This window comes from Melanerpes formicivorus, unplaced genomic scaffold, assembly GCF_026170545.1.
Source record: "Melanerpes formicivorus ecotype bairdi unplaced genomic scaffold, bMelFor1.0.p_v2 SCAF_8, whole genome shotgun sequence".
In the NCBI taxonomy this organism is placed as follows: domain Eukaryota; kingdom Metazoa; phylum Chordata; class Aves; order Piciformes; family Picidae; genus Melanerpes; species Melanerpes formicivorus.
In genome coordinates, this window is record NW_027142360.1 from 5,617,592 (window position 1) to 5,639,907 (window position 22,316).

Genomic DNA, 22,316 nt, shown 5'->3' on the forward strand with positions numbered 1-22,316 from the left:
CTAACTTTCCCCAAAATGCACACCTTAAAACCAGAAGGATCAGCTTATGGGGAGAAAGAGATGGACTTCAGAACAGAAGGCTTAGCAGTGTTTAAAATAAAAGCATCAGGCAAGAAAGAAGAAGAAAAAAAACAAAAGATAGTGAAGTGGTTGCACATTTGCTAAAATAAGCTTACATGTGTATGCATACACACACATACATAAAAATAGACCAAAACTGCTTTTCCAGCAGGCCATGAGGAAAAATGTTTATTTGCCAACATGGGCCCTATGTTCTTTAATATCTTTATTGATGATCTGGATGAGGGACTTGAGTCCATCAGGAAGCTTGCAAATGAGACAAAGCTAGGGGCAGGTGTTGATCTGTTACAGGGTAGGAGAGCTCTGCAGAGGGACCTTGACAGGCTGGACAGATGGGCAGAGTCCAAGGGCATAAGATTGAAGTGCCAGGTTCTACACATTGGCCACAACAACCCCATGCAGTGCTACAGGCTGGGGTCAGAGTGGCTGGAGAGCAGCCAAGCAGAAAGGGACCTGGGGGTACTGGTTGATAGCAGGCTGAACATGAGCCAGCAGTGTGCCCAGGTGTCCAAGAAGGCCAATGGCATCTTGGCCTGTATCAGGAACAGTGTGGCCAGCAGGAGCAGGGAGGTCATTGTGCCCTGTACTCAGCACTGGTTAGGCCACACCTTGAGTCCTGTGTTCAGTTCTGGGCCCCTCAATTTAGGAAAGATGTTGAGTTGCTGGAAGGTGTCCTGAGAAGGGCAACAAAGCTGGGGAGGGGTTTGGAACACAGCCCTGTGAGGAGAGGCTGAGGGAGCTGGGGTTGCTTAGCCTGGAGAAGAGGAGGCTCAGGGGAGACCTTCTTGCTGCCTACAACTACCTGAAGGGAGGTTGTAGCCAGGTAGGGGTTGGTCTCTTCTCCCAGGCAGCCAGCACCAGAACAAGAGGACACAGTCTCAAGCTGTGCCAGAGGAGGTTTAGGCTGGGTGTTAGGAAGAAGTTCTATACAGAGAGGGTGATTTGCCCATTGGAATGGGCTGCCCGGGAAGGTGGTGGAGTCACCATCACTGGAGGTGTTTAGGAAGAGACTGGATGGTTTGTTTGGTGCCATGGTTTAGTTGATTAGATGGTGTCGGATGATAGATTGGACTCAATGGTCTCAAAGATCTCTTCCAACCTGGTTAATTCTATTCTATTGTATGGTAAGACTACATTAATAATAAGATTACTTAGAACAGTTGGTTCCAGAGTTCAGACACAGAGTATGTTCCTATCAAGACTGATCATCTGACAAATTCCAGTAAATTTTGCCAATATATAGTAGCTTTTTATTCCAGAGTAAACCTCTGGCACCTCTTAGCAGAGAACATGCATTTGTATAAAGGAGGGAAAAGAACTGTATCAAATTATCTGCTTACCACATCAGGAAGAAGTTTTGCTTGTGCTCACCTTCAAACTACTCCATGACCACACTGTTAAAGCCATGCGATGGGCACTGCCACCTTCCGTAACACATTTCAGATGTGCTCTTGTAAGGTGTGTATGTGTACTTTACCTGTAATTATCAGATGAGGAGCTGCACACAAGGAATAGAGAGCAATAGCAAGATGCTGCTTTAGCTATTACAGGAAAATGTGCAGACAGTCCTGCACCTGGAGACAGAGTAATTGAGACCCTGACAAGGAACCATCAGGGATTGCAATGAAAGGCCTCAGAAAAAGCTTAGAAGACTCCCATCTTGGCTGTGTGCTCACAAAGTAGTCACTTCTCTTTGTTTTGCTCACTGATTCTCTTTACTAGCAGTTCACTCTGCATTATGACTGAAGTAGGTAAGAAGGTGCTGGGGGAAGTGCTCTTGGCTAACTTCAGGCTGCAGCCAGGCTCATTAAAACCAGCACATTTGCTGCAACGTTTGCAGTGTTTCTTCTCGGTTTTAAGACTGTTTTAATAAGTGAAATTCTGAGCAGAGAGAATGTATTTCAATTTGCTTTTTATTGGTCCCTGTTAGAAGCGTTCAGTCTCATGCTGGATTTTTACTTTTTAAAAATGACCGTATGGAGCATCAAAAGGCATGAACTTGGTCGCTTAATGAAAATGAACCCAGCCTTCTGGAAGCCTGAAGCTGCTAACTACACAGGACAGATTCATTAGCGCAATTTTGGAATACGAAGAGAAAGTGAATTGAGAATCCAGGATTCACACACATCAGCACTAAATCCCAGTTTGAATACAGCTTTGTCCCTTCTCCTACCCCTTGTTATCTCTCGGGAAACTGTCAAGAGCAGAGCCCAGGAGCTGCCAAGGGGTTGTAGAGACGAGCCTAGAGTTAGACCCTTAATTCACCCACCAGCACTTTGATTTGGGGGGGGGGGGGGGGGGGGGGGGCAGTATGTAATACACTGTCCCACGCCTGGGGCATTCATGGGGTTGTTGTGACTGAATGCTTTCTGATGTATGACAGACTAGACATTTTTGGTTTGTTAGTGTTGTCTTGATGTTGAATACCCTATCCTGTCCCGGTTTTGTACAGTGTCCCTTGAACCTCTGTTGTCCTGTACATTTATGCATGTACATAGGTGTACAATAGAATTTTACACAGAGATCCTCCACAAACCTGGCTCGTTAGGCATTGGAATGTGCTGCCCAGGGAGGTGGTGGAGTCACCGTCCCTGGAGGTGTTCAAGAGGGGACTGGACATGGCGCTTGGTGCCATGGTCTAGTAGTCATGAGGTCTGGGGTGACAGGTTGGACTTGATGATCTTTGAGGTCTCTTCCAACCTTGTTGATTCTATGATTCTGTGGAAGGGAACATTGCTCTGGTTCATTGGTCAGGCATTGAAACAGGCTGCCCAGGGAGGTGGCGGAGTCACTGCCCATAGAGGTGTTCAAGAAACATGTGGATATGGTGCTCTGGGACATGGTTTAATAGCCAGGTTGGTCTTTGTGATGGTTGGACCTACTCTTACTAGAGGTCTTTTCCAACCAAAACTATTCTAAGATTAGCATACAAATGACCCTCCTTTCTGTCAAAGAGAAACAGAGCAAGCTTGTTACAGGTGTCAAAACTCTGACTACATCCTCCACAGGGCAGCAAGATGCCTGGCCAAGAGCAGAGTTGTAGGTTTGAGCTTCTCCTGGACCAGAGGGCCAGAAGAGGGATGCCATGCTGTGGGTAGCAGTTAATTGTTGTACAGTACATCACAGCACAAAGAAAAAAGCAAGGATATAGCAATGCAAGATCAGTTTGCAGGCAAAGCTGTTCTAATTTTAAATATTTGGCTTCACTAAGGCATGTTTCTAAATTAATAGGCCCCATAGCTTTCAATAGGATTATTCAGGGTACATCAAGTTAAGCAGGCAGTATACATTCGTAGGATTAGGGTTAATGTCATCTTAGTATATAGTGTTAGGAAACCTATTAGACTGCAAATTAAATAAGGAAGCGAACAGAAATTAGCACAGAATGGCTCCTTATTGAGACTGCCCTAGCTCCTTTCTGGACACTTTGTACAAAGGCAGACACATTAGGATTATGAGAATTCTCCTAAAAAGTTCTGAGGATGTTATTGTAACCCCAAATCTCAAACCCAAGGAACTTCTGAATTCCGTGTAAAACTCGCTTAACATAAATAAGGAAAGCAGAGAAATGCGATTAGTTTCTTTATGGGAAGACTGTCTAAATCAAACAAAGTCTGAATTTTTAAATGCAAGTTTGGAGGAGGAGGAGGAGCTCTGAAACTAACAGTCCTGACTTCAGGGGGAAAAAAAAAAGTATTAAAAAAATAATAAATCAGATTTATGTAGAAGCAAGCACAGTGACAGCAAATGAGAAGACAGACGATAATTCATTGTGAGCGCATTTGTTATTACTACCCCTAACCCACAGCCTGTAACTCACTTATCACTACCTAGAAAGTCTTCCCTAAAAATTTATCTAGAAGTCAAAACCATGTTCAGTGATTGTTACTGAAATTGTTTTTAGGGGTTGATGAGCAACAATAAATTCTTCTGTTTCTTAGGGCAGATGTACTTAAAGGGGGGGGATTAGTTATTAAATCTGTATTTGCATAAAGATTTCTTAATGCATATTTCTTTGTAAGGTCTATGTAAATAAATAGCATTATAAAATAAAGATAGCATTTCTCTTATCCCATGTGGAACAATAATACAGTTTAATGTGGGGCTACAACACAATGAATACTATTCACACAACTAGAACCCGAGACCCTGGTATCCTAAAGGCTTGGAAGCTTTGTCTTGAACAAAAATCAGATTTGATTCACAAACATTTTGCACATTTTAGTATCAAGAGAGAAAAGTGGTAGGTCCTGTACATAATGTCTAAATGTTCAAGTTTTGCTCAAAACAAAGGTGTGATATGAAAGCAACGATACAAGAGGAGACACTGACTTGATGATCTTTGAGGTCTCTTCCTACCTTGGTGATTCTGTGATTTGCTACCTGATGTAGGATAGTGTCTTCATAATTAGTTCAGTACATCCTCACTTCTACATATACTTCTCAGTTATTCACTCACTCTCACCTTCTCCAAATGTAGAAAAGAAAGAGTAAAATCCCTCATGTTCTCTGCTCTCGCCCCCTCCAAAATAATTTTATCTTTGCAGGTTGTGCAGTTCTCACTGTCATCCGCTACATGCCAACATAAGACACGATTATTTTGGCAAAAGGAAAAACTAAAAGCTCCAACTCCAGTACTGCAGAACGTCACTGCAGGAGGATTTCCAGAGGAATGTCGTTCCAGAGCTGAACACGCTATTCTCTTTCGTAAAAGTAGAGATTTTTTTCCATTAGAGAAAAAAGTTCTCGTGTTGTACTTTGTTCTATGATTGATAAACAGCGTTCACTCTAATCCCAAAGGGAAATGTTTTGTAGTTAAAACTTGAGGCCACTCTACTTTTAGGAAAATAAGTGCCAAACACTCTCCAGTTGCTGGTAGCTGCAATTCTGATACGAGGCTGGAAGAGAGATTGAACTGTGCATTTGCTATACGGGCACCTCAACGTGACTTTTTAGCATGTGCTCAAATCAAGCCTGCAACTACCCTCCTTGAGTGCCATGGGACTATCAAGATGCTTAATTTTCAGCATACATTTAAAGTCTATCTGAATTGGGTTTAGAGGATAGGGCTACACTGTAAGTACCTGGGTAATGTGGGATGCAGTAGTCCACCCTGGTTTCTCATTCATACATGCATAAGTATCATAGCAGGTAGATGTGCAGAGAGGACACGAGCAGGCAAGATATCTCAGCTCTATGCTGTTAAAGATCAATTCTATCTTAACTACTTTTCCTGTTTAAGCATTTTATATTCTCACTAGTATTTGCTCAAGATCGGGCACTTCTTTTGTGAATTTTTGACCCAGTATAAGTTTCAGGGGTTTTATTTGTTTTGGTGCCTTTGTAAATATTAAAAAGAAGCAGAAACAGCAGTTTCTGTAAATCCAAATGTTCGTTATCGTTAGCCCATTACAGAATTGTTTCTTTCTTTCATTCTTTCTTTCCTGATCAGGTACAATGAGCTCTTCCATCCATCTTTTTTTCCTCCAAGACAGACAGATTGATAGATTCATACGTACAACCTAAAAAGCAGCACATTCTAGAGATGACTTAAACAGCCTCTTTCTCTTAAAATATGAAGATACCGATATCCATAGCCATTTTAAGAAGTACCAATCACAAACAATGAAACTCAAGTGCCAAAGGCTAATTGATTCAGAATATGCAAAAAGCAGCCTTAGGAAGGTGTGAAACAACAGTACCAGAATTACATTACAAGGAAGTAGGTGTAAAACATGCAAAGCTTCTTGACAGTGTAGACTCATTGCCTCAGCTATCTGTGTCAAAAAAAACCCTTCAAAAATATTTTGATAGAGGTAAAAAAAATAATAAAAGCTTGAGACTATTATCTAGATTTATTTAACACATCATCCATTATCATACTAAGGAATCCATTGGGAAGTTAGCCATGAAATAAAGACAACGCATTTAACAGGGTATACTCAAAATACAGATTCTTGAGGACAGCGATAGCGAAGGCTAATTTAATTTAGTAAAACATTTGAGCACTTTGGTGAGAAATTTTAAAGAGAAAGCAAGTCATGAACTTTGGGATCTGAAAGCGTATACCAATGCTGTCCATTTAAACAGCCCAGGGGAACGATACAGCAAATACAACATAACAAAAATCACCAAGAACCTTTCCATTACATAGTAGGGACTTGTCTTTCAGAGTATAACAACCCCAAATAAACCTTCAAACCACCACCACCACAACAAACAAACAAAACCCCCAAGCAACCAGCCAAAAACAACGAACAAAAAAAAGCAAACCTTCAAACAAGTTAAATGATTTCCTGCACAGGAGAAATCAGAACTTCTTCGAGGTATCTCTGTACTAGACAGCATGATCTAAATATTCTTCCAGTACACTATACACAGATGCATTGCTTCATATATGCTTTACAAAGGCCTGGAGCGATAGGATAAGGGGGCAATGGCTTCAAACTAGAGAAGAGCAGATTTAGATTTGATGTTAGGAACAAGTTCTTTACTATGAGGATGGTGAAACACCGGAACACGTTGCCCAGGGAGGTGGTTGGGGTCCCATCCCTGGAGTTATTCAAGGTGAGGCTCGACAGAGCTCCAGGCAACCTGATCTACTTGACAATGTCCCTGCTGACTGCAGAGGGCGTTGGACTGGATGACCTTCAGAGGTCCCTTCCAACCCAAACCATTCTATAATTCTCTGCTTCTAGCCACAAATGGAGAGTTTCCAATTAAACCTTGGATGTCAAACCACATGCCGTAATACAGCCGATAATATTTATTTCTGAAGGAAATCATTTTGATGTGGGTATAATTTTAAATGTTTCAGAAAAAACACTGTCACAAAGTCACTTCTGAGCAAAAAATTGTCAAGAAAGAAATCAAGAAAGCGGCATTTCTTTTAAAAGAGGTTACAGAAAATGCTAAGAATTGTTGCTCTTTCCCCAAGACCTTTGTCCCACCCCTCTGTTTCTGCAGACCTACGTAGGCTGCCCCCAAATCACCACATGTATTAAGACTTATGGAGCTGCTACGTATTGACAAAATCTTTGTAGTAAAATAATTTTTCCATCAAAATACAGTGTACTGTAGAAAGATAATGAAGAGCTGTAGGACAGGCTTTAAGAGGCACTATACTTTCATCTGAAAAGTCTCCTGAAATTCTTTGAACGCTTCCAGGGGATTAATGAGGTATTTTGACAACACACAAGAAGCATCTGGTTTTCAAGAAGCCTTATGAGAGGGAACATTCACATTCTTGGAAATTAAACTGTGTATTTTAAGCCACTAAAAATAACACAATTATTAAAAAATTTGGCAGCTCTGAAGGAAAAAAAAAAAAAAAAAAAAGAAATTACCAGCAGATACAGGGAAGCACATGGAAACTACTGAGGAGTGTCAAACTTGAAATGCTGTAAAATGTGTACACTCAACATGACTTAAACATCCATTTTAACAGCTTAATTGAATGTCTCTTATTAAAAAGCTATCACAGATGAACTAAAATAAGAACGAGCTACACTAGCCAAAGTGGAGCTAAATCAAGCCCACTGTTCCTTGCAAGCTGGGGGGATTCACTCTGCGTACATGCGTTACTCTCTTTGTAGCACAACCTTATCCCTTCAAGAACTCCTTAAGGTGTTTTGAGGCTTTCAAAACCTTTGGCAGTTAGTGGGAGAGAGAGCATTATTGCTTTAAGAAAATGCTAATTAAATAGGCTAAATTATACAATTCATGTACATTTTGAAAACATAACCCAGTGGCTGTGAAAATACCTATACAGGCTATTTATACCCGCATTCAAAAGAACTTAGGTGCTTGCAATATTTAATATGCACTTTCCACAACAAGGGAGAGGAATAGGTTCTGATAAACAGTACCAGGCTGCAAGACATTTGAAGTCTAAAGCACTCCTACACAATAATCTACTATTTTTAAATAATAATTGCCTTTAGAGTGCGAGCAGTTGTACAGGAAAAGGCTGCTTCCTAAACTCTACTCTTTCCAGTCTGCACCCTTTCACAAGCTAAATATTTTACAAAGGCAGCATCTCTACAAGGCTTAGGGTTGAATACTTGTGCTTTCTGTGGTCATGTCTCATTATTTACAAGGTCTCATCCAATATATGCATTTCAAAAAGGTGGCTTGCCTCAGGTCTGCAAGCCAGCAAGTGGCAAAGAAAAACCCTAACATGATCCGCCCCTGTCGTCAGGAATAGGGATCTACTCATTTTCATAGCTGTTCAGTGGTACTTTCAAAGCCTACAGTACATTTATGAGCAAAACCAATACCAAAGCTGGGGGGGGGGTGGGTAGACTTTTGTATCTCTACCCTCTCCCATCCTCAATAGGGTTCTAGATGTGTCTAAGGGCCAAAATTCCACCCCAGTGTATTAGCTTCAATCTTTTTCTTCCTATGATCTGTTTTTGCCTAGCTAGGAAAATTATGCAAAAAGCAATAAAAGTGATAAAAGTTCTAATTCAATTTCCATAGTGCAGCTATCTTTTCTTAAAGGCACAGCCTAAACTGTCACAATAGGGGAAAAAAAAAAAAAAAAAAAAAGAGAAATAATAATAATCACAAAAATCAATTAGAAACCATATTCTTTGTGTTTACTAAGAGATACCCACTCCACCGTTTAGTGTCATGGAGCTGGAGTTAAAACTAGAAGTGGTGAAGATAATTTAGCTGCACGAATGCCTGCTCTTCAGTAAAATGCTGCCAAAATTAAATAGGAATGAAACAGCACTTTGTAGTCATTGGTCGCTCAGCAGGGTTTGCGTAGTTAAAAACCTAAGTGAAAAGGGTGATTGACCTACATTGCTACTAGCTTCACACAGCTGTACTTTCATATTTTCGCTGCATCCGAGGAAGCTCATTATTTAATACAACTGAGTTACATGTAATTGTTGGTCTTTCATTTTGCACTTTTAGAGGCCAGATATTAATCTCAAATATGTGGCAGGCATTACCGTGCATCTGGAAATATCTGTGGCTGCCCGTTTCCTTGCAAGGCTGAGGGACATGATTGCACACAGAGGCACCTGAAATTAGGAGGCTGCCCAGGGATAGGAGGGCCTCACAAATACACAAAATCAAATGAGCAGATGGAGTAGAAAGCAAGTCCCTTGGCACCCCAAAGGCAAATGCTCTGCTGTTTCCCCGCTGTTTTGAGAAGAAGCAGTTCAGAACGCACAACCAAAGCACATTTCATGCAACTCATACCTGCAGCTTAAATAAGTAATAACATTCCAGTTAACAACCAGTTTGACATGTTAACAGCCCAACGGTTGTTAGCATAACAACTGGTCATTAATGGCAGTAATGACAGATTTCAAAGGGAATATTGTGCTTGCAAATGGACATGCTGCCAGTCAGTGGAAAGGACAGGGCAGGATAGGCTGATACATTAAGATGTCACTGTACAGCTCTGGAAGGAAGAAGAAGGGGGGGAGGGGAAAGAGATGAAGGGAAACCCACACCTTTCTTACATATTTCACTTACTGTAAATGGACTTGAAATACTGGCATAAACCTAAGTTCCTTAAATTGAGTCTTCACTTTCTAACCCAAGAGTGTATAAGCAGGAGACAGAAGCCTGCGGGGGAATTACACTCTGCATATCATTTTCACAGAGCGTGTTACTTCTAATATTGAGTCCTTTTTTTTCCCCTGCTCTAGTCCGTTCTCATCCTTGTTAACAAAACAGAACTCATACCGGTTGTGGCCACCCTAATACCCGTGGTGTCAAATGCCACCTCTGAAACCACTGGAGTGACTGACATGAATCAGATTCCACAGCAAAGCCTCTCAAACCCAAAGCATCTTCCAAGCTCCTTACCTCATTAAAGGTCTCTTCCATTGCCTCAACCCCTGCCTTAGAGAAAAAGCTTTTGATATAGTAAAATTAACTAATTTCACAAAAGGAGAGAGCCAGAGCAAAGCAAGTTTTGAAGTTCTGAAGATAACACAGTGTTTATTAGAAGCCCAGCAAAGAGGGTATCTCAGGGCTTAAATGCAGAATGCAAGCACAGACAAGGGCTGAGAGAGCATTTAGCTTTTTGGCAGGCGTCTCTAGGAGACGCTGGAATTACCTTTGCAAATAGCCAAAAATACAGTCACAGAGTTTACTAATTTTAACTGTGAGTGTTAAAGCACCCAAACTGGCCACGTTATTGCTTCTAGCATCTGTGGAATGGCTGTCTTATTGAAAGACACAATGAACACAGAGAGACAAGTTAATAACCAATTTTACTCTTTACAGTATCGAGCAAGCCACATATCCTCTAGAGGGCACCACATAAATTAATAGGAAGCCAGAACAGTTTTATATGTAGCAAAGGCTCCCTTTATGGCTAAAAAGAATAAAAATTAAGAGGATAGTTGGAAACTGCAATCGAACCCTAATCTGATCATTAGTACAAAGTAATTTGTTCTTTAAATTCATATCAAGTGGGTTACTAAATATGAAAGCTTATTTGACTACAAAGCTAGAGAACATTTAACTAGTTTCTACATTAGCATTAAAAAGATCACTTTTATAGGTTCACTGCATAACTAAGTAGATAAGATGCAATGAGGCAAATGACTATCTGCAATTACCTTAAGTGCATCAGTTTGAAGTTTAGTGTAAATACCAAGTTTAAATCTATGCACTTAAAAGAATCACTAAAAGAATGCTTGTGACAAAATAGCTTCATTAAGACTTGATAAACCCAGAGACAACAATCTGATGCCTTCCCCCCACCACCATGTTTGCTGGTTTCACTGGTGCAAAGTAGTGTGTATGAACAAATAACCGAAACAGCAGTTTTGAATGTGGTCCTGATAAATTTAAAAGTTTCCTTCCTTTGAATCTTTAGTATAAGTTTTAACACTCTCTTAGCAAAATATTCCCTCCTGTTAGATCTTCAAGGACTCTGTGTGCGTGTAGCTGCGCTAGGAAAATGCTTTGCTCGTATCTCTACTACTAGATCTCTCCTGGTTTTGTTTTTAAACATTTGATTTTAAAACACTGTATCTGCTGCACCAGCACTTGGGAGATTCAGTAAGTTCAAAGCTTCCAGTAAATCTGGATTGAGTGGATGAAAAAGCCATAGTAAAGTTTTCTCACTCCTGCAAGCACTTGTAGAAAGAATCTTAAAATGGGTTTTAAAAGCAAGGACAAATGTTATGTTCCCCCAAGAAGCCTTTCCAACTCCTTTCTATAGACACATGCTTTAAGATCACAAGTCATCTATGTTCACGTACAACAATTCTGTTAGAACAGTTCCCTGCCAGTTTTTAGAAGTTAGATTTTGTTATCTAGTTCTTTGGCAGTTTTAACACAATGGATGCAGACTCTATGCTAAATTCCCACCACTTGACCTTGCATTCAGTTCAGAGTTTAAGGGTAAAGGAGTGGGTTTTACCAATAAGTAGTCCATGCCTGAAGAACACTGATCTGCCTTGCAACCCCAGCTCAACAAATATACAATGTTTGCAAAGTTTTTGTTCCAAGCCAACAAAAATAAGTTGTGGTGTGGGAAGCCAGGGTACCAACACTTATTAATAATGCCTTAGTCTTGATTCCCGTTTCAAGCTACCCATGCTGCACAACTTAGGAACTGATCAGTGTATGGGAATCTCCTACTTGGTACCTCTGCTTAATCTGAACTTGTAAGTTAATGTGTTCAAGAAGAATTTTAATTTTTCCCCAATGTATTACTGACTTGAATGCCCCTTTAAGAGGAAAAGGCTTCACCATAGGGGCAGAGGAAGTATTCCCAGAAGTTCACATTAGCCTGGAGCAGCTAGTCTCATTAGACCCCCTCTATAGGGAATGGAGGAAAGGTGCTCTTACAGGAAATGGGTGATCTGAATCACCCCAGAGGAGTCTCTTTCTCTCTATTGACAATTGAGAGCCTAGGGAGACTAAAGTTCCTGATTAAACTCTACTTCTGCAAAGCAGCCCTATTTATTCACATACAACCTGCAGATCCACTAGCCTAGTACTGCTCATCAACAATGTGCTATCAATTATACCTCAAACACTTTTGAAAGCATTGGTACCCATGAACAAAAGAAAACAGAAAATCAGATGACTGCTCTCTCTGAAAGTGGCAACAGGTTACCCAGCATTCCACTTAGGCTACCAGGTTAGATGAGGACAGACTGGATTCAGGCAGATTAGATACATGGTGATTTAGCATGTGGAAGACACTTGGTCACCTTGATTCAGCTTCAAATATCTAAATTCATAAAAACTTCCAGTGCCACAAATTAAATCCTCGGTAAAAAGACCATGAAAGTGGCTAAGCAAAGATGAATGAAGCACTCGCCACAGAGTTCAAACCCTGCACTGGAGCTGATGAAATTCACGTGTGTGGTTTCAGGCCACTATACCTGGCCATCACCATATTGCGAGGAGGAGTTGGAGACCACTAGCTTCCCAGGACCACAATGCTGTGACAAGCATCATGGGGGGTTAGGTTACTCCATTCTCCTCATCCTCTGAGGACAGGACCCTAGCATTAGCCTCAGAAAGTTGGTAACCACCTGGTTAACATGTACTTTTGGCCGCAGGTTTTAGTCTTATCTCCCTACTGCTGTATTTGTTTTCTCATCCTCCACATACACTCAGCCTCGCAGCGCTCAAGTGTCACTTCTGTCACAGTGACTACACAGGAAGGGCTAAGCATGTGTAACAAGTTTGTCAGCGAACGTTAAGAAGGACATAGCCTACCTTAGGTAGTCTCTGCGACAAAGGATAAGGTTGGCTTTGGTGTACAAGGTAGAGCCCACCTCCCCCAGGCGACAGTCACAGCAGGCACATTTCAAGCAGTCTTCATGCCAATATTTGTCCAGGGCCTTTAGAAGATACCGGTCTTTAATCTTACGGTTGCAGCCAGCACAACCTTTCGGCTTGGTGTCTGGCTGGACTGAGAGCATTTGTATACCTGCAATGTAACAAGACAAGAGAAGGGTGAAAACAGATATTCACTTGAGTGCAAGACTTGCCCGGTTCTTCCTCCACCTCACTGGTCCACCAACACCCAGCTAATTAAAAAAGGAAATTGTACAGATAGGATAAAATAACTTAGGTGGTCCATAGCAAGCTGAAAACAATGGTAAGATAGAGAGCAGAAACTTCCACTGCTCTAAGCGCCACAGCTTCTCTTTAACACCTCATTTACCTGGTCTCTTTGCTGAAAAGAAATAGGATTGAACAGTTAAAATGAAAAAAAAAAAATCATTAAAACAGTTTACTTGAAAAATCATCCACTTTCACCCCAAGTATCCAATATTTAGCAACAACAAATTTAATTATATAGCATATGCATGATGGCAAACACAGTGCAAACAGGTCCAAATATGAAGATTCAGCTATCTCTATGAAATATAAAAGCACTTCAGATTGTAAAGAAGAAAAGATAGAAACTGCTAGAAACACAGGGCTGGAGTTTCAGGAAGGTTTGACACAGGCGTTTTGGACCTGGGGAGGGTGCATTTCAGTTTTTGAAATTTCAGTTCTCGTTAGGCACACGAATGAAGCAATCACATCTGCAGAGATTCCAGTACTTTAGACACAATCTGCAGTGAAGGACCACCTGAAAAATCTGATTTTAAATAATCTGTAAAAGGTCAGAGAATTACTAGTTTGTAAAGGAAAAATAAATACATAAAAAATCCTCTGCCCCATTTCCCAATCCCAATTTTAGGCAACAGCTAGCTCGGGACAAGCAGTAGAGTAGTGTCCATCAAGTAATACATATTTTTTTGATGTAATAGCAGAGTATTTAAATAAAAATTCAAATGCCTGAAGCACTGTTTTAAGGGAGGGAACCGGTAAAAGCGGGACACAGTTGAGCAACGGAATGCAGAGCACTGCAGCCAGCTTCCAGAGATCCATACAAAAATCGATTACCCTCAGTTTTACAGTAAATGGGGAAAGAAGGTCACTGCCCCAAAGTGCTTACAGTCTGGTCTCTTGGTTAATCACACGAACTGCCATCCCATTACACTCAGACCAATTCTCTGAAAGTCATTTCTTAGAGTAAGCAAAAATCATAGCCCTGCAGATGTTTGGTTGGACGTCAACGGAGAGAAAGAGAGAACTGACACATAGTTTGACTGTTTTAAAGCCAGTCGGAAATATAACAGCAACAACAAGAAGCTACTTATTAGAGTGCATCTGAATGCTTAAATGAAAATTTGTCAAGACCAGGGAACAAATGCTATTGCCAACAAGAAAATCCTACCTTGAAATTCAGGGTATGGCACCCTGTTATTATGCAGAGACTTGGAAAGGTCAACCAGAGTCTCATAACAAAGAAAAGTAAATTCAAGAGCTCCTCATCACGAATGTTCTACTGCCTACTGTTAAGAAAGCTTTATAGTCACAACTTCAACCAACAGATTTTGGTTGGTGCTCTAATACACCACTGCTGGTAGGCAGGCTGAGGGAGATAGAATGGGAACAAATTGCAGTTTGGGGTTTTGTTTGTTTTGTTTTAAAAGCTCTCATAAACAAAACACAGAAATGAGTGCTAGCTTTGAAGCAAGTGTGACTTTATAGATATTAGAGCTACAAAGACAAGAGACTAAATGCTACATCAGCTGAGGTGTCCCAGGGATCTGTACACATAGGCATATGTGGAATTCATGTGGACCTCAGGGACTGTAAAGCCAGTCTTGAGACCTTCCAGGATTACCAAGCTGAACTCCCAAGCTTCACCCATGAAGCTGATCACTGAATTAGTAATAGTAATTCTTATGATGACAGATGAGCACAACAACCTTGTTCCCCTCTTTGCAGTTCACTATTACACATTTTGGAGTGATAGGTTTATCTGTTAAATTAGCCATTCGGTTGCATGGAGACAGTTCTCCTAGTGGGTGCCCCAAAGTGCCATGGCAGTACTGCTGTGCAACATGTAAAGCTCATAACAAGTGTAAAGTCTGTCATTTTCTATCAATAAGAACAAAACATGGCATTGCTGTCTTCCCATTTCTTCCCAATCACTGCTACTCTCCTAACTCCTACACCACCTACAGACTTGTTTCTTGTTTGCATGGGAAGGATGAGATCCAGAGCTCAGGGCTCCTCGGTAAGTCTGTGACAGTTTGGGAATGAACACATGCATCTTGTCTTGAGCAAGCACCATGCAACAAAGGCTGAGTCTTTACATTATTTTCAGTTGCCAACTGACTGCCCCGAATCCAGGGTACCTGCATGAAGCAGCAAAATAACTTGGCTACAAATAAACAGCCAAAAGCGGTGAAAATCTCTGAGATTTTTGGTAAAGAACCTTCACCAGGCTGTAAAGGGAAGTCCTGCTGGGACTTAGATACCGTCACTTCTTCAAAAAGCTTTACTCTGTAAAGCTGCATATCACAGTGGAGTATAAATATCTGTTAGGTGCCAACAACAGGCTTATTCCCAGCCCCTTTCTTCAGCCACATAGAGGACGAATGCATAAAATTGGCCACAATTTGTCTCAACTTCTTGGAACTCAGTACAAAAGTTGGAAAGCACGAAGGGCTGTTCCAGGACTTTAATCTTTAGCTCAAGGGAAACCAGGATAAACTAGGAGCTAACACAGTTAAAGGCTTTAAAGAAAAAAAAATCTTCATGTAAAAATTTTGCTGCCTGATAAGGAACCAGTTACAGAGCGGAGGCTGACAGTCTCTGATCCAGGCTGCTACTGTCCTGCATCATCTGAAGGGAACAAAGTGCCACAGAAACAAGGCTAAACAAGTGAATATTTGAGGAAACTGCAACAATGAAGCATGGTAACTCTTGAGATATATGCTGCAAGAACACGACAAGTGAAACTGCAGCCTGCACAATCCTGTGCATGCCCCTGCACAGTTCCTGAGACACTTGCTACACAAGGAAAGTAGACAGAGCATTGTCACTTGGGTAGGTTAGCCCAAACCCTCCTTGTAGAGATGAATGCAAAGGGGCAAACACCCCATGGAAGTAGTGTTAGCAGCCTTCCATGCCTATAAGGCTGGGAGAGAAAGTGGTGCTGACATCCCACTGGCAGCATCTTCAGATTAGGGATTCCATCTGCAGCAGATTTTGGAGGGAAGGAAAGCTTTTCGCCTCTGATAGTTCTGATCTTTTTGCACTTTGCTTGCAATAAAACTGCTTCTATTTTAATGAAAGTTAAAAGAAACACAATTTCCACAGTACTCTTTCCCCCCCCAAAAGGTTCTAAACAAAACAAGCACAAAACAGTGCTCCAGCAAGTGTTTTAAATGGCTCAAAATTCTTTGCACATGCCTTTTCCATTTTTTTCCCCCATATGCTGTGGATTAAATCACTTAATTTTGAGAACAGAACATTTTGTTACTTTTTCTTTCTGCATTGTGTGAGCCACTTTAATGCAGATCACCTCACAGACCACCTCTCTTCCCTTTAATGTTCCCATAAGATCTCCAATGCAGTTATACTTTTTCTGATATGCACCCGTGTATTTTTAGCTCTCTTAATTTGGCAGCAAGAATACCTGCAGCTTACTGTCAGCCAGCTTTTCAAAGACTGCAGTTTAAGGACCAGTTTATTCCTTAGGACACAGGAAGGACCCTTTCAGAGGCTGACAGCACCCACAAAACCATCCGAACTGCTTGCTGCTGAAATAGCAGACAGCGGCGCACAGCACTGCTGCCTGGCTGCCCTCGTCTCCCTCTCCCCCACCCCCAGGAAAACAGAGCTTATAGAGCACTTCCAAAAATCCACACAATTCCATAAGTGCTACATCAAGGTTGTAAAAAGAAAAAATTATCATAAAATAATTAGAAAGCAATAATATCAAAGGCAGCTTTGCCTTCAGTTGTACAAGGACCTACCCATACTCTGCACCACAGTGCAGATCTGTTCTCCGAACTAAAAAATTTCAGTGCCTAGTCTGTCACTGTCAAGTGAGCCTTTTTTATTTCACCCCAATATGCTTTCAAGGGCTTCCTCTGTCCTTTCCTCTCTCCACTCCCCCCAGTCCCCAAGATACTGCACATAAACTGCAGAGCTGTGTCTGGAATAAAACTTCTTCATCACCATCTCCCACCTTTAGGGTTTTTAAAGGGAGAATTTGATATCATGACTTGCAGCTTTTTGGATTCCCCTTGGTCTCCCCAGATAAGTTCAATGCAACTGAATCTAACCCCTGGTTATTGTTATTATTGTGTGATGAAACACAGTCAACTGATTTGTACCTATGATTTCAGGATAAAGAGGAAAGCCTGTTGGAAAAAGCTAAATTACTCTCCTGGAGGAAGGCAGGGAAATAAAAAAATCCATTTCACTTCAATCATCAGCTTTCACAAAAATCAAAGGGAATGAAGATTTGACATAATGAACTGTATTTTGTTAGTGATGTAGTAGCATCTGTAAGCAGGATTGGCATAAGACCCTCAGTTTCTGGTCTGTGGTACAGACAATAAGTGAAAGGCACATTAAAGGAGGAAAAGTTGGATATTATTATGTACTTGACCACTATAAAACTTTTAAAGACCACTCTTTCCCTTCTTTGTCAGGGCACATAACATGATTCTGCCAAGGACAGTAGCACTTGCAGCAAGAAAGGGACACTCACCTCTTCTTAAAAACAAGATTTAAAAGAACGAATCAGTTTGGAGCTAATTAAGTATCAATGTGCTGGTCTTTTAAAGACAGCAAACTGACACAGACAGCAAGCAGTCAACAAGAGAGTTAGAGATCTAGTAGAAGACTAAAATGAATACTTTCCCAATGCTTTCCCACTTTGTAGCTTCATCCAAAAAACATTCAGAGCTCCAATTATTCAGGACAATACACATACAGACTTGAAGAAAAAGTTAAGGTTTCAGAAGCTAAGAAACATTTCAGAACTCACATGTAACACATCAGGAGTCGTAACTAGTTTTAGATTGGCATGTAAATTGTTCTGTGGAAAATTCTTATTGCCTCTGAGACCCTGCTATTCTGAGTTATTTGACAGTTGAAGGGAAATCATAATTAAAAAAAGAGACATAAATAATAGCCTGTGCAGTGTGGTGCACAGAAATAAGTAGAACCATTTCATTTAAACTCTGGTGAGCTTTTAATTGCCTGGATTGCATTGTGAACCAGCCTAACGGTTGATTGCCTCCATTATGCTCTCTTGTTCTGTGCCATTCATCCGCACAGCCTCAGCTTCTGTAGTTAACACAACAAAGTAACCGCAACTCCATAACACTCGGGGATTTTTTTTTTTTTTTTAAATAAAAGTAAGGATTTTAGTACCCTGAATATAGACTCTCCTGTATACTTTTTGAGTTAATTTTCCATGGTATATAGCTAAACTTCACCTCCTGCCCCTTCTTCTATAGAGGAGTCTGGGTGGGTTCTCTCTCTCTCCCTTTTTTTTTTTTTTTTTTTATTAAAGGAGGAGAATTGGGAAGCAGGGGGAAAAAAAAAAAGAAGAAGAATTAAAAAAAACCACGGAAAGAAAAGAGAAGAGGTTAGGTAAAAACTAAACATGGGAATGCAGTCCCACAGCTGGGAGCACAGTGATACAGATTAAAAGAATTTGGCCAACATGGCTAGTCGATTGCCAAGAGACACCAAACAAAAGATTTCTCTTCTTCTTTCCCCTTCTCTTTTTGAAAGCTAGACTGGGCCTAAAAGCTTGTTTCTCTCTGTTCACTGGCCCAGAGCATCCCTGCAGGCTGTAGCCCCCTAAGGGACAACACAGCAAATAGATGTACCCAGATCTCAGGGACGGGAGCTGCCTAGCTATGTTCCTACCCCTGTCGTGATCCCCCCCCCCACCTCTCTCCCCCCACTCCCTCCCTCCTTTTTTAGAGCAGTGGTGCTGGGAACCAATTTGATTCCCTTTTTCTCCAATGCAGCTGCAAGGCTCAGAGATACTGACATTTTTCCACTCTTATCAGTTTAATTACAGTTACCATGGCAGCAAAGTGCTAGTGCTTGGCAAAGGCCAACAAGAGATTTGCAAGACTGAGTTCAATTTTGATGCAGCTCACATGCAAAATAAAAAAATAAATAAGAAACATACACTCTACAACAAAGAATCCCTTTCGGAGTTAGACGCTCAAGCCTTTTGTGCTAATTCCTTTTCAGGCATCACAGGGATGGGGCGATGGGGAGAAGAGGGGAGAGGGAGGTGTGGGGAAAGCACGTAGCGATATTTGTTGCACCTAGCAAGATTAATTGGTTTAAACAGCGGTTCTACAAAGCCGTCCTGGGAAGCGGTATTTGGGGTCTCTTCAGAGGACACGCAAACACAGGCGCTCGCTAGGGCAACGCATCCAGGATGGAAGAGCGAAGAGAAACACTCCCGTTGCTTCCCCCCACCCCCCGTCTCTACCTTAACGCGCAGCGCTTCTGCTCGGCGCGCACTAGGAGAGGAGAGCCAGCCCGCCGCCTTACCAAAACTTTTCTCCTTTTTCTGCATGAGTTGATTTACGGGCGCCTGGAGAGCTCCTTCGCATTGAAGCACCAAATCCCGGCAAAGTAGCAAGTGCCTCCCCGGCTCGGGTCAAGTGAGCGGGAGCGAGGCGCGCCGCAGCCCGGCGGGCGCAGAGGCGGGGGGCGGCGGGGCGGGCTGGGGGGCGGCACACACACCCCGGGCCGCCGGCCGCGCACCGCGATGGCGAGCGACAAAGCCACATGCTCCCCGAACTCTGCCCGTAAGCCTATAATCCCAGCGGTCTCTTAGCTTTGTTGTAACAAATGGGTTTGATTAAACTGTCACATGCGGCGTTAGCATACCATATCGTGCTCGGTATGAAGGGAGAAGGGGGGTGGTGGGGGCTGAAAATAAGAGGGGAGAAAAAAGAGAAAGGATGGCAGCCTGAAGTACTGTTTCATCACACTAGCCTGGCTGTCTTTCTCTCACGCCGGTCCAAGAGAGGGGCTGCGTGAGCCCGGACGCAGACAGCCCGTGTACGCCCGGCGCGTCCCTCCTGCCGCCCCCCGGCCCCCTCTGCCCCCTCCTCGGCAGCAGCCGCGCTCCTGCCTCCGCTCTGCCCAAAGGGTTAACCCTGCACCGAACCAGTTGCAAATTAAACTGCTGTACGGGGAGGCTTGTGGATTAAAGCCGGGGAGTGGGAAATTAACCGACTCCCTTGATAATTGAGAGCACGTTTTGAGAAGCTCTGGAAGAAGCAAGAATAATAACAATAATAATAACGGGTGGGGTGTGGGGGGGTGGTGTTTGCTGCAATTCGCTGTTAACTTTGACTGCTATTTCTCGAGACATACAGTTGGATGGGTTTTGCTCAGCATCCTCCGTTTGCGTGTATTTCATGTCTCATCATAAAAATAATGAAGCCTCACATGATTTAAACAAAACAGTCTCAGCAGAGCTGCAGCTTGAGTGAAAGTTGCAGTGCAGAGATGTGTGTGTCTATTGCAGCCCCGGCTCATGACTCAGAGAGAGAGAGTGATGCAGACACACATACACAAATGACCCAAAGCTTATGTACACAAGTTGCCTCACTTACCTTCTCAATTAAGCGATACAGGGGAGGCAGTTCAATAAGCACAGTGGCTGCTTTGTAGCTCTTCTCCTTGGGAAAGGTCAAAAAGAAGCATTGTTTGGGGAAAAAAAAAAAATAAAGAGGGGGTGGGAGAGATGGGGAGGGAGATCGCTTTAAGTTTAAAATAATGAGGTCCTCAAGGATCCGCCAAGTAATTGTGTTGACCGCATCCGAGCTACAGGTGTCCTCCTTTTAGTATCTTGCAGTCCGAGGCTGTCTGTCTCCGTCCTGGCTGAAGACAACTTACCTAAAGCAGCGTGTGAGGAGCCGAGTTGAATGAAGTCAGGGCTTTATCAGCTGCAAAATGCAATCCCTTACCAGCCAGACATAATACAGCAAAAGAAAAGGTCACTCAGTTATTACTGAGCCAGCAGAGCCCAGGCAGCTCTTGTGGAAGACCACAGAGAAGCAGCTCCCTTCCGATTTAAGGCTATTTACCTCTCTCCCCCTCCACCCACCCTTCCTCTCCCCCCTCCCAACTCCCCCTTCGTCTCTCTCCCTCTCTCTTTCTCTCTCGTTCTGCAGCTCGCTCAAGTACAGCCGCCCTCGGAAAGTGCAAAGCAGCCAGGAGACAGATTGGGCTTTGTTGGTAATTTCCCATGGTGAAAATTTACAAGCCTGCAAGTGCAGTCAGCAAAACCACATGCATATGCTAGACACAAACACCAGGGACACACACACACGCACACACAAGTGACCTCTACTGAAGCGGCTCAGGATCACCTTCCCAGAGAGTGCTCCAGAAACAGACCCGGGGAAACAGGGCAACATCTTACACACACATACAGCAACCCCCCCACCCCCTCATTACTCCTCCCAAAATACTTTGCTTAAACAAAATAATAAGTTGCCTACGCACACAGAGGAAGGGGGGGGGGGGGAGGGGGGGGGGAGGAAAAGAGAGAGAGAAATGGCAAGATACATATCTCTCTATTAATGAGTAATGAGAAAAATCCCTGAAGGTGAAAACGCTGTCTGTCTCCGTGCTAGATCTGAGCTGCTCGGAAAGGAGTGGAAACTCCAGCATGAAAGTTTCCCGCTCCTCTGCGCGGTCCCCGGCGGCCCGCCTGCCACTGCCGGGAGAGCACTCCCGGCCCTGCATCCCCCGGCGGGCACCGCTCCTCAGGTGCCATCACCCTCACCATACTTTTTAAGCTGAACGGTGAAGGAGGAAAAAACGTTTCCCTCCCCCCCACCCCCCTTGCAGGATCCCCGTCCCAAGAACTGAAGGCAGATCCTTATTCTCTACCTAGCGGGGGAGGGGGAAGCAATATAACAGGCACGAGTGTGATATACGTGTTGCTGAGCACCCTTGACCATGAGACAGACAGACAGACATGCAAACACAGGAGAGAGACAGCATGCTTTGATATTCAGGCACGCTCACAGATGATTGTTTCTTCATGTTTTATAATAAAGATGTCGAGCCTAGCCTACTGTAAATAAAGTTAAAAAAAAAATCCAAAGCATCTTCCTCTAAGATCCATCTGCAGTTGGAGAAAGACCAGATTAAGAATTTGTGAATACAGTTTTCAGACTTCAAAGTGAATATCTGTTGTCTGCTATTAGAAGCACCACACTAGATTTCCACAAAGCTTTGAAAGATGTCAGCTTACAATATACCCTAAATTTGAATGACACTCATATTATAGAAGTCTTTCAAGACCCAAGAAAGATTTAAAAGCCTTGAAGTGCTGTGCCATCTACACCCCTCCCTCATATAATCCAGCAGTTCTAATA

The 22,316-nt window shown here is 42.5% G+C and overlaps 1 protein-coding gene across 5 annotated transcripts in view; it reads right to left on the reverse strand.

The window, feature by feature from the left end:
* LMO3 (LIM domain only 3) overlaps positions 1 to 21,006 on the reverse strand; it is a 72,336-nt gene extending 51,330 nt beyond the window's left edge. Inside the window, exons 1-3 of one of the 5 annotated variants that reach the window (XM_068141888.1) lie at positions 20,824 to 21,005; positions 20,541 to 20,606; positions 12,793 to 13,006 (exon numbers count right to left, since the gene is read on the reverse strand). In XM_068141888.1, the coding sequence (XP_067997989.1) occupies positions 12,793 to 12,998 (206 nt within the window). In that variant the 5' untranslated portion in view covers positions 12,999 to 13,006; positions 20,541 to 20,606; positions 20,824 to 21,005. The other 4 variants (XM_068141890.1, XM_068141887.1, XM_068141886.1 and 1 more) reach the window with 4 other exon arrangements.
* Positions 21,007 to 22,316: the final 1,310 nt, after the last annotated feature.